The 13,417-nt window shown below is 38.2% G+C and overlaps 1 protein-coding gene across 1 annotated transcript in view; it reads right to left on the reverse strand.

Annotated features, from left to right (window-relative positions):
• The window catches only part of Arid2 (AT-rich interaction domain 2), a 145,559-nt gene that overhangs the window by 61,972 nt on the left and 70,170 nt on the right, over positions 1-13,417 (reverse strand). The window contains exons 4-6 of the mRNA XM_028869302.2: positions 9,842-9,975; positions 3,269-3,487; positions 910-977 (exon numbers count right to left, since the gene is read on the reverse strand). Coding sequence (XP_028725135.1) covers positions 910-977; positions 3,269-3,487; positions 9,842-9,975 — 421 coding nt within the window. The remainder of the gene's footprint in view (positions 1-909; positions 978-3,268; positions 3,488-9,841; positions 9,976-13,417) is intronic.

Raw genomic sequence — 13,417 nt, forward strand, 5'->3', positions numbered from 1 at the left:
GTCTCGAAAAACCAAAAAAACAAAAAACAAAAAATAAAAACAAAAAAGAAAAGAAAAGAAAAGCAACAAACAAGATATTATCAAAACATATATTTTAAAAGGAACTTTACCAGGGAACATACAGACCTCTAAAAACCAGTAACGTTAATAATCTCAATTTAAAAATGAACAGAATAAGGGCACTACCCCAAATAAACTATCAAAATAGCCTAAGGTTTTTTAATATTTACCAGTCATCAGGGGGAAAGTAGAAATTAAAAGTCAGACAGAGTGACACCATATATTCACCAGAATGGATAAGATCAGAGACCAACAATACGAAACTCTGACAACAATGAACAACTGAAACCCTGACTTATTGATGTTGAAAATCATACAATTATTCTGATATCCTATCTGGCAGGACCTAACAATAAAATATATGGCCCTTGTAATCTAGCAATTCTACTTGCAGGTGTACCACCCAATACATGTACAAAATAAAATTTCCTGAAACTCAAAATCCTTGGAGTTTGAAACTTTAAATATTTTCTGCTATTATTACATATTTGTCACTTCAGAAATGAACTAAAGAGCAAAGAAATTTCATTTCTGTTCACTAGAGACCTTAAAAGAGTTTTCATTCGCCGGGCGGTGGTGGTACACGCCTTTAATCCCAGCACTTGGGAGGCAGAGGCAGGCAGATCTCTGTGAGTTCGAGGCTAGCCTGGTCTCCAAAGCGAGTTCCAAGAAAGACGCAAAGCTGCACAGAGAAACCCTGTCTTGAAAAAAAAAGTTTTCATTCAATCACAACCTCTAAACATGCATGTAAACAATTCTGCCAAAGATAAAGCAGTAGTATGCAACACGCACACAAAGCCAGCAACCACTGACTCCAAGTTGTCGTCAGCATTTCAGTTTGTGAATTACCTTAACAAAGTCTCTATCAGTCTTCTCTCTCCATTCTTCTCCAAAGACAGTAGAGAATGATCCTAAAGCTAAAAGAACAAATAGTACAAGTGTAATCAATTAATCCTTAATTCTTAATATTATGTAGCTTTGAAAAACAATAAAACTACATTTCAATACATCATATTTGCTAAAAAGCATTTCATAATAAACTACAGTTCTAGACACTTGTGGACTGCAGTAAACGACAATCTTTCACATACAGCTTCAAACATTTTATGTCTCTACACTAAAAATACACAACTCTAGCCTGGAGATGCCTTACTGGTAGAGCACAGATGAGGCCCAGAATTTGATCCCTAGCAACACAAACCAAAATGCTTTTTTTTTTTTTTAGTGGCTAAAAGATGGCTTGGATGTCAAGACTATGTTATTGCTTTTCCAGAGGGCCCAAATTTGGTTCTGGGCACCCTTCTAGGCTGGTTCACAACCACCTATAAGTACAGGCCAGGGGAATCAGACTTCCTTTTCTGGCCTCTGTGGACACTGCTTTGTGTGCACATACACCACACACACACCCCTAGATATAATTAAATGTAACTCTTTTAAAACATGCCCAAATTAAAAAAAAAAAAAAAAAAGAAGAAGAAGAAGAAGTTATACACACAGTAAAGAAAAAGTGTCCCAATACAAGCTTCCTGTTATAGGGAAGAAAACACAATAAAGAGTTAAATAGATGCCACTGTTATGGAGTGCCAGGCTGTCCACACTGAAAATCCCCATACTTATTTCAGAAATGATTATATGAGTCATACTTTAAAAAACATAGAGCAGCCGGGCAGTGGTGGCACACACCTTTAATCTCAGCACTCGGGAGGCAGAGCCAGGCGGATCTCTGTGAGTTTGAGGCCAGCCTGGTCTACAGAGCAAGATCCAGGACAGGCACCAAAACTACACAGAGAAACACTGTCTCAAAAAAACGCAAACCAAACCAAACCAAACAAACAAAAAACACAGAGCAAGACATTTGTTGTAAACAATGATAGTATATAAAAAAAAAATGCCTATGAGGAAAATTCTCTAAGACAATTTTGTTAAATTGATACATGAGCAAATATGACTACACTGTGTGTGTGTGTAAGTTTGTTAAATTGATACATGAGCAAATATGACTACACTGTGCGTGTGTGTAAGTGTGTGTGTGTGTGTGTGTGTGTGTGTGTGTCTCACACTGTGTCATCCTCACCTTCCACTTGTTTGACCAGCTTCTTTTGCCCCCGCCACCCTCCTTGCCACAGGAGGGCTGGCTGCAGATGTGTACTGCCACGCACCCACCTGAGGTGGGTTCTCGGAACCCCAACTCAGGCCCATGTTTGGCAAGTGCTTTGGTCACTGAGCCATCTTCCAGGCCTTACAGCCACTCAGGTTGTTATTGCTTTGTATTTATCTTAACAGCTTTTGGAGACAGGTCTCACTTTGCAGCCGCGGCTGAACTTAAGCTGAGAGAGCCAACTGCCTCAGCCTCCACCTCAGAAGTGCCACCACGCCCAGAGAAAAGCACTGTCTTAGCTGTTGAGATGACAGTGTCTGTTAAAATGAACATTCTAGAACCCAGAACTACAAGTACAATGTGCTTACAGAATGTGAGAAGATACACTGGACATGAGAATGCCATGTCTTCATATATTAAAACTGATTGCATCACTTCTATGCTATGCATTATAATTCATTATTTACACATATTCCATTCAATGGCTAGAGAGTGAGACGTATACTAATATTATTCTGATGTGAAAACAAACATTCTTTATAAAGCTTTTGTTTTAAGGTTTCAAAAAAGGGATAAACAACTTCAAATTCCATTCTATAATAAGTGCCAAGTCGAATTTGAAAGAACAAAATAAAATATCACAAAAAAAAAAAAAACCATGAAAATGAGATGGAAATCTACCAAATTCAGATATTTAAAGTTACAACAAAAATAACAACCTTTGTTCCTTCCTCATAACTGAAAATACTTCAAGCAAAGGCAGAAGCTAATTTTTATGTATACTTACACTATTGTTAATTTTCTTCACATAAAATAAGTCTATGGCAAATTCCCAACACTATTAACTAAATAATCCCAAATACAATAGTTTATAAAGCCTGTAACTTGATACAAATCAAAATACACTAAAAGGAATTTATTTGCAAATAATTGGCTACTTACAGGTAAAAATAAAAACCACAAATCTCTAAAACACTATAATAAGTTCTCTCACAAACTGTGTGCTATATATACAACGGCAAATGTGTTTCCCTGACAGTTTTCATTTGGAAACCATGAAAAGGCTTTAACCCTTTTCCAGCACCACATCTGAAGTTTGTTAAAACTTACTGTCATCAAACACCCCAGCATTAGCAAGTAGTAAGGTGATGATTTTGGGGTCCTTCTCAAGCTGCATGGCGTGCTTGCTTTCATTGGATAGGAGCGTGCACACATTAATAGCGAAGTCCACCTCGTTCGGGAGTCCGGATAACAGTGAAAGCACCAGTTTATTATAATCATTTGGCGAGTTAAAATCCATAGATAACCCATAACTTTGACGTAGATAATCTAGGAAAAGGAAAAACACAACAAAACAAGAATAAAAATTGTAAGTTAGCCATGGTGAGCTACCTGTGGCTGTTCTCTTCTGAGTACAACAGACCCACCCCTTCCCTTCTCTTTCTTCCACCTTAGACTGTAAGTCTATTAAAGGTGGCCAAGTTCCTTGACTTTTCAGGCTTATTGTTTAAAATTACCTTTTTAAGTTTTTGTTTTGTTTTGTTTTTTTGTCCCCCCACCTCCTGGCTGTCCTGGAACTCGCTTTATAGAACAGGCTGGCCTCGAACTCACAGAGATACGCTGCCTCTACCCCCCAAGTGCTGGGATTAAAGGCGTGTGCCACCACTACCCGGCATGTTTTTAAATATTAAAATGTAAAAATACACTTACCTTCTTGAACATTACTGACAAAACCATAGCAAATAATTATTTCATTGGATTTACTGAGATTAGCAGTAAAAGCAATAGTTTTAAGCATTAGAATCCTACAAATTTAATATATATATATATATAGCTTTCCAACTGCAACCATTGACACAATTCTGCACTTTTGCTGCAATTCCACACCATCACTATTATACCAATGAGCTTGTATTTTGTTCCTTGGTTCTGCTTTATTTCAAAATATCAGATATGTGGAATTACATAACACATAGGCCTTAGTGTTTATTTTCTTTAATTTAACAAAGTACTTTTGAGATCCATATTGACATGTGAATCAGTAATCCATTCCTTTCTAGACATAGTATATCATGAGTATAAAATGAGGGGAATTTTTACTGTTCCTAGTATACCCACCCACAAATAGGGGCTGCTGTGAAGACCCCTGTGGAGGACTTCTGGGAGAACCCACCCATTTTTGTTGGCTAAACATCTAGAGGTACAAGTGCTGGGTCACGTGCAAACTGAATGCTTATCTCCCTGAAAAACTGCAAAGCCATTTTTCACAGCGGCTGCAGCCCTTTGCGCTCCCATCTGCAGTACACTAGAATTCCTCGTGCTCATGTCATTACCAGCACGTATCATAAGTAGTAAATATCTTGAAGAAGAATCATTTATTCAATATTTTTTCCCCAGAAATTCCCAGTTAGTGAGTGGCTTGTGTTCTTTTTGTGTTTCTCTGGCTATCCTGGAACTAGCTCTGTAGATCACCATGCTGGCCTTGAACTCACAGAGATCCACATGTCTCTGCCTCCTGTATGTTGGGATTAAAGGCGTGCGCCATCACTGCCCAGCTGGCTTATGTTCTTATTGTTTCAAAGAGAAGTTTTAATTATGATGAAATTTAATTTGTACATTTTTATTTTTATGTTTCATGTTTTTGTGACTAGAGGAAAATAACATGATTTTCGGTGACAGACTTGATTCTAAAACATCCACTTAACAAAACTTTGAGGGTAAGGCACACAGGGCAAACAGAGTACACACAGTATGTCTAGGCCTTGGCAGCCATGACCCAAGACAAATATCCTAGACAATTTTTTAAATAAAGCTGTCACTAGTTGAAGAAAATAAGAATTGAAAAATGTTCAGATCAAACATTTCAGAATACTTCAGAACTATGTGGATTCTTAAAAGTGTAAAATAATAGTAACAACAAACTCTAAATCCTCTCTATAAAACACAAGTAAAAATCTTCTGTTACATATTTGACAGAAAAAATAATTTCTGAGGGGTAGGTTTGAGATGTGCTGCCCCAACTGGTTCTGACCTGACATTCCTCTTGCTTGAGGCTCCCAAATGCTAAGATTACATGTGTGCTTCCATATGTGGCTCAACATCAGCATCTGAACAGATACTTCTTCAACTCTAAAATATTCTACGAATATCACTAATAATCGTGATGTACTACGTAACAGAGTTACAATGACTGAGACCCTTTGAAACCACGTCACTGACTTTTAACATTGAATAATACACAGCAGAGCTTGTGGCACAAACAGGAGGACCTGATTTCAAGTTCCCTGCATCAAAACAGAACAGCCATGGTGTCATATTACTGCAATCCTGCACTGTGAAGGCAGAGACTAGAGGATCCGTGGAGCTTGCTGGCCAGCTAGTCTTGCTCACTATGAGCTCAGGTTCAGTCAGAAATCCTGTATCAAAAATCAAGGTGGAAAGTGACTAAGGAAAACACCCAGTGACAACTTCTGGCCTAGACTCACACACAAGCTTATTTTCTTACGATTTTGATGAATGGAATTTCTTAAATACCTTAAAGAGTAGACAAATATCTAGGGATACAGGAGCAGATTTTGATGTTTCTATATAGCAACAGTTACTGATGATGGTAAGTCAAGTTATACATTCCCTGAAAGGAAATAAACCTGGAACTCACACTATATTAACTTAATATAATCTTGGAATTATTTGTTACTGAAGATTAAGAATCTACAAACTGTTACCAATTAACTTTGCTAATTATACAACAGACTAATACAAAGTATCTTTTAATCCTATTAGGTTTGGTAAAGATTCCTACAGAGAATGTATGACAAAATACAAGACATTAGATCCAGATGGGGGCTAGCAAGATGGCTCAGCAGGTAGAGGTTCTTATTACCAAGCCTGACCACTTGAGTTTGGATTACTGGATTGCACATGATGGAGAGAACTGACTGTCTCAGATATCATCTAAACTCCACATCTGCCATGGCAAACCCCTTTCAAAGACAGACAGACAGAAGAGAAAATGAGTGGTGCACATCCATAACCCCAAGTCCCTGGAACCCTGGGACAGAAGGCCTATTTCAGTCCATGTGTTTCAAACCAACCCAGGCAACAACTAAAATGTAATGTCAAATACTCCACAGGTCTTGAAGTCTTCCTTTCCCTTGCCCTACAAGCTATGTTGTTTCAGAATGAGATTGGCAATTTATTTTTAAGAATCTTGATTTAAAATTTACTGAAGTGCATCACTGTTAACAAATTAAATTTGAGGCAACCAATTCTTTGTTTTCAATTTGGAAAAAAGAAAGGACATCTCTTGCAGGGATTCTGTGGGATATTCTTCCTATTAACGTTGGCAGTGACTATAATTGCAGTCCAAATGTCTGTTAGATTATGGAACATTTAATCAACAATCAATGTAACACTGACTAGCGCTAAAATAGAAGTCCTATTAATTTTAATGGGCTGTTGTCTGTATGTTTTCACATTACACATTACAGTTAGAAAGAGCGGGGTGTGCAGTCAGTGAACACTTGTCGAACACTCAGAAAGCCCTTCCTGGGTTTGCTCCTTAGCAACCTTCACCCACATAAGCCTTAAAAATCTATGCATAATTCAAACAAAAATATTGATATCAGTGTTAAATAATCCAAATGCTCAAAACAGAAACTTCTCAACATTTTCTACAATTTAAAGAGACTGGGAGAAGAGTCAATAACCTCTGAAAACTCAGACACCCGTTCCCTTAATATGACAGTCATGTATGGGTATGCCTGTGGCAAGTGGAGGCCTGAGGCTGATGTTAAGAATCTTCTCCATCATTCTTCTACCTCAGTCATCCAGGAAGTCTTTCAGTCAAACCCAGAGCTGTCCACAGGGCTGGGGAGCTCATCTCGGTCTTCCAACGCTGGGAGTGCCATGGAGTGCCGTGCACTTATGTGGGGTCTGGGGACTCCAGCTCTGGCCTTCGTGACTGTGTGGCAAGCACTTTCACCCCAAGTCACCATCCCACCCCAGCTCTATTCTAAGAGAAGGCCTTGTGACATGGACAGACAGGCTTCCAACTCAGTGCCGTCCTCACTTGGCCTGCTGGAGTTCTGGTGTGTGCTAGCATACCTGGGATTGATTATGAATACTGGAAAAGGGATCCAGCCCTAAGTAAACTTTTGAATTCCTCAGCCCTAAATAAAATTTTTGAAACGGTCTTAATTAATCATTAGGTAATTCCATTTTGGAATATATTTCTCTCTCTCTCTCTCTCTCTCTCTCTCTCTCTCTCTCTCTCTCTCTCTCTCTCTCACACACACACACACACACACACACACACACACACACACCCCGAAACAAAAACATAGTGGAATTTTACTCAACTTTCCTACTGACAACTTAAAAAGAATCATCAGTGAAGGGCTTTCATATTGATGATAATCATGATCATTTGTATAATATCACCATGAAGTTGCAATCTCTATTTCAATAAAAATAAAAAGCGCTTTAAAATTCATAAACGTTGCTCTGAAACACCATCTCTTTTCAGTATGAAGTAGGTATTTTGCAATCTGAAGAGAAAGCTCTTCGTTCCTTCCTACCTAAGAATCCCTTTGTCAACTATGATACATCTAAGACACAACTATGCAGATTCCCATTACAACAAAGCAGATACTGTTGTGGAATATTCCTTTACATTGTGTGAAGATGTGTCACTGTGATTGGTTTAATAAAAAGCTAAAAGACTAACAGCCAGGCAAGAGGTATAGGTGGGACTTCTGGACAGAGAGAGTGCTGGGAAGAAGAAAGGCAGAGTCGCCAGCCAGACATGAAATAACTAGGATAGTCATGATGGACATGAGGTAACAAGTGTGTGGAAGAAATAGATTAAAAAATATGGGGTTAATTTAAGATATGAAAGCTAGTTACAAACAAGCCTAAGCTAAGGCTGAGCTTTCATAATTAATAAGAAGTCTCTGTTTGGCTATTTGGGAACTGACAGTCAGGACAGAGAAAGACTGGTTACAAGATACAGTATATCAAACACTACACATCCTAACAGGTTGATGAGGCTTCCGTTTCTACAGTATGTAGCGTAGCTACTGCTGCAGGTTTCTGGGCACATCTAGCTCTACTAGAGTTCAGCACGGGCTTCCAAAGATGCCAAAGAACACTTCACTCCTTTCTTAAAGCTAAGATGTTGTAGTAAAAGAAAGCTAATCTGTGTTAATTAGACAGAGCTAGGGAATCTAATTTAACCAAGTAGACAGCAGGGTGTGGTGACACACTGCTGTAATCTAACACTCCGGAGACTGAAGGGGGAGGATCCTAACTTCAAGTCAAGCACGGCTGCAGAGCAAAACCCTGTCTCAAAAACAAAGCAATGAGAAAGAGACTGTCTCAGTTTGCTTCCTATGTTCAAACACCATCACCCAAAGCAATCTGGGGAGGAAAGCTGGGTTTATCTCAGTTTACAGCTTGTAATTCCTCATCAGTGACATCAGGGCAGGCAGCTGAAGGCAGGACTCACAGTACATTTAAGGTTTGCTTTGCCTTCACAGCTCCTCCCTCATCTTCGTTGTTTATAAAGGCACATGATGAAGCCTCTTCCAACAGAAATCATAGATATTAAGAAGAAACTATCACGGTTATTACTCATTGGGGAAGAAATAGACAAAACCAACATGAAAGAAACTTTGGAAATAGATGTGAAAATAAAATGTAAGAATTGTAACAGTGCACAATGAACCAGATTGAATCAAAGGGCTACCCATTAGAGATTGTAGACACTGGTACCAATGCCTAACTGTAGTAAATGAATAAAACTGCATTTTTTGTAAAGAACACAATACAATCTTGGTAAGTATCCCTTGATTTGTGTAGATCAAATGTCAAATACACTGATCCACATGTCTCCAGCTCATCCTCCCAAAACTGAAAACTAGAGCTTCCATCAGCTCTATTCCAATCTCTTTATCAGACTTTCAAGATAATTATTTCCTAATCTAGTGCATCTCTTTGTAGCTACAGAGTGTTTATAATGACACCACTTGAATGAAAAAAATCCTTTAATATTGTATTAGGAAGTTATAGAATAATTCAGAACATTCCTGACATTATAGTATACACTAAAGTAATTGTAGGAAATGTAGCAGACTTCATAGAAAGGTTCCTGCCTTCCCTAACACCTGCTACTTCCCTCCATTCCTCTGAGCCCAGGTTTATCTTAACTCAGTTTAGCTTCTCTCGTCTTTGTTGTTGTTTTGTTTTGTTTTTTTGTTTTCTGAGACAGGGTTTCTTTGTGTAGCCCTGGCTGTCCTGGAAGTCAGAGGTCCACCTGCCTCTGCTTCAGGAGAGTGCTGGATTAAAGGCATGTGCCACAACTACATGGCGAGTTTCTCTAATTTTAAATGGACCTTTCTCTTCTCATTTTGGTGGCTAAAATCAGGATAAACTAATGATCATCTAATAAGGACAACTGTTTACAATCAATAAGAAATTTTTCTTGAAAATACTCTGAACTTTCCTTCTATAATCTGTGAAGCCAAGGGCTCTAACACCAAGTAAAGCCAAGCTGTCAAAGTTCCATTTCTCTAGTGCCGTAAGCCTGTACGTGTGCAAAGTCTGGACTAACTCAATGGATGATCTTTACTTCCCAATTCAAACCTCTGGGCCTATGCCCAGCTAATTTCATGTGATATTTACCTGACACACTGTGTTGCTGGTAATTGTAGGAAGATGGGATTGCACCAATAGGAAGCTGTGGCTTTGGATTGCCTGGTGGTACCTCATCATCATCTTCCCCAAAATGATGAACTTTCTCGTACTTTTCTAGATAACTGAAAGAGAAAAACAGCAGAGCAAAAAATGTTTAAATATGTATATGTACTATTTTAAAACTCCTACCACATATTTCTTTTTTGGATACCTAAGAATCTAAGTACCACTCACAACAATAACAGTGACCTCAGCTCATCAGGAATACTATGGTAAACTCAATGCAAGTTAAAATAGTTTTTCTCTTTACAGAAAGGAAGTTACAATTCCATAAATAAAGTTATTTTAGCAAAAGACAACTACTTGTCAGTAAATAGCAGTACCTTTATGTATTGCTTTTATTAAGTTATAGTCACTCCAACAGCTGCTCTCAGATCTTAAGGTGGTGACATTCTGAGCATGACCACCATGACCAAGGACAGTGGAACAGTTGGCTGGAGGACAAATGTGCTGACTAGTTATATGTTGACTTGACACAAGCTAATGTTATCTGAGATGAGGGAGCCTCAATTAAGAAAATGCCTCCTCCATAAGATCAGGCTGGAGTAGTGACTGATGGGTGAGGACTCAGCCTATTATAGGTGGTGCCACCCTTGGGCTGGTGGTCCTGGGTTCTATAAGAAAGCAGGCTGAGCAAGCCATGAGGAGCAAGCCAGTAAGCAGCACCCCTCCATGGCCTTTGCATCAGTTCCTGTCCCCAAGTTCCTTCCGTTTGAGTTCCTGTCCTGACTTACTTCACTGATGAATAGTGTTATGAGGAAGTGTAAGACAAATAAACCCTTTCTTCCCCCCCCCACCACCCAGTACCTCCCAAGAAAGAAAAAATAATGTTGGAGTAAGTGAAAGACAAACTCTAGGAGTTAGCAGACACAGACATGCTACGCCCTAGCTCCACTACTTCGACAAAAAAGGGAATTCAGCTGACTAAGTTTCAGTGACAGGTCTGAAGCCTTAGTCAATACTGGATGGAACCAAACTGATGAAGCTATGCTGATCATTGAATAGTATTATGTACTGACCGTGTTGTAAAGGGCTAGTGGGTCACCACTGAGAAGCAATGATAAAGGTAGATTCATATGGTAACAGTGAAGTTTTTACTGTAGTAGCAATAGCTAAACTTATACCAAGAAGACCAAATGAAAGAAATTCAACACTGTTGTCCTGTATGAAGATAACTCTATTGAGTTCTATTTGCTTCAATGATATAATGGGTTCCCTTTAATAACTACAGAAGATTGATTTTGATTATTTTACAAATTAATTTTTGTATCTGTGGTTGAGTCATCAGAGTTTTCAACTCACTGTTCTTTTAGCACTGTTCATTGACATGGGGAAATGATGTAATTGGAAAGGCATTTTAGAAACATTGATCTGGCCTATATTCTTGATTCAAAGTGAAGTTTTTAATTATTTTTTTAAAGCTATATAGTCACTGTAAACACAAACAAAAAGAAGATTCCCTGGCCTTGAAGTCTACCACAGGGCACTTCATATTTCAATACATTTCTGTGATGTTTTTATTTATCAACTTATAATTGCAATGCACCAATTTCCCCAATTGATAGTAATTCATTTCTCAAGTGACACATATAGGCTATTTTGTTTTACAGTTGCTATCACAAATCATGCTATAAGTATCTATGCATATATGTATATAATGTATGTATGTATGTATGTATGTATCTATCTATCTTATCTACTTACCTACTATTTTATTTCCTTTATTTGTAGTGGTTGACAACCATCTGTAGGCACATACATGGTGGATAAACATGTATGCAGGCAACACACACATATGTAACATAAAATAAATCAATCTTAAAAAAAACTTTTAAGCCAGGTGGTGGTGGCACACACTTTTAATCCCAGCACTCAGGAGGCAGAGCCAGGTGGATCAGTGTGAGGTTGAGGCCAGTCTGGTCTACAGCCTGGTCTACAGAGCGAGATCTAGGACAGGCACCAAAACAACACAGAGAAACCTTGTCTTGGGAATAAATAAATAAATAAACAAATAAATAAACAAACAAATAAATAAATAAATAAAACAAATAAATAATTAATTTAAAAAACTTTTGAAAACTAACTACCTGGAAAATCATCACTAGTTCATTTTCCCCTTCTAGGTCTCTCTGAAAGTAGGGGATGGTGCTTTCAGGGTCAACCTGTGTGTGCTAGGAAGATGCTCTACCACTGAAACACATCCCTGTCATAATCAAATGACTGACATCTTACACCAGTCAAGTGTTTTGAAAAGTTACAAGCTATCAGTTAACACTTGAAAAAGCAAAGTTTCTTCCTGTATAATCTAGGCACACTTCTGAAATTGTACAAACAGGTAGAAGCAATACATAATAAAGTGTGAGCCCTTAACAAAACCCTGGCATTTTATTTCAAGGAACTTTTTCCTTGACATAATCTGCATTTCAATGAAAAAGTTTTAAATGACTGCAAAAACAATACTAATTTACTGCTTGGAGACATAAAGGAATTGAATCATCTCCTTCCACTCTTCCCAAGTTCTCCATTTAAGCTCAGTTGGATCAAGAACCTTCCTAGCTTAGAGTCTGATAACTAATGAGCGCAACATATCGTTACTGCTGCAGAAACAGCGCCAAAACTAAGACATAAGCACAGGTACAATGTTTTCAATTTGATCCTGGGGATGTCCCAAGCAAACAATTTACAGTCTAAAAGTATCAAAGAATGACTGAGAACGGATAGTCCCTTGCAGTATAAATCCACATAAATCAAGCCTATTCTTGATGTCAATGAAGTTTCCATAGAAAGAAGAATATGCATAAATTTAGACATAAAACTACGTATTAGGGTAACAAGAGAAATGCCTGGGCTGCTAAGGAAGATGAGGATGGCAGAATGATTTCTGACTAGGTTTAGATAATAATCTGGCTGCAAGGCCAAAGTGAACTGAGGTAAAACACCTGTGTAAGGATCTGTGGGGTAAATGGATGGGCTGCTCAGTGTCAGAACACTTTTCTGTCCCTCTACTCAGCTCCTCATTTCACTTGAACTATAACTTTCAGGGATATTATTATGACAGAATATAACCCACCACACCTTCTTCCACTTGGGTGTTGTGGTTCCCTCTAAATGTTATCATGTATCAGGAAATACATCATGAATGAGTAAAAGTGACTTTAGTTCTAAGAGTGGACAACAGGAATCTTCTATGTCTAGAAAGTTTAAAGTTCATTACCTTTGGGCTATTAAGAAGGAACAGACCCAGATAAAACAAAAGCAACAAAAATAGGTTCTCCTGGAACAGGGCAAACACGCAGACCCGTCATCAGCATTATTAGCATTTCTCCATGTTCCTCTTCCTCGTGTTTTGTCTGTGTGAGTTGATTCATAATTACCCTGTGTGTATTTCTATTTTCACTTCCTTTGATACCCATTAGTAGTTTTGTTATAATACCCTGTGTGGTGGTTTGAATAGGAATAGCCCACACAGGCTCATATATTTGAATGGTATTTCACCAGGGAGTG

This window comes from Peromyscus leucopus, chromosome 20 (assembly GCF_004664715.2).
Source record: "Peromyscus leucopus breed LL Stock chromosome 20, UCI_PerLeu_2.1, whole genome shotgun sequence".
NCBI classification, from domain to species: domain Eukaryota; kingdom Metazoa; phylum Chordata; class Mammalia; order Rodentia; family Cricetidae; genus Peromyscus; species Peromyscus leucopus.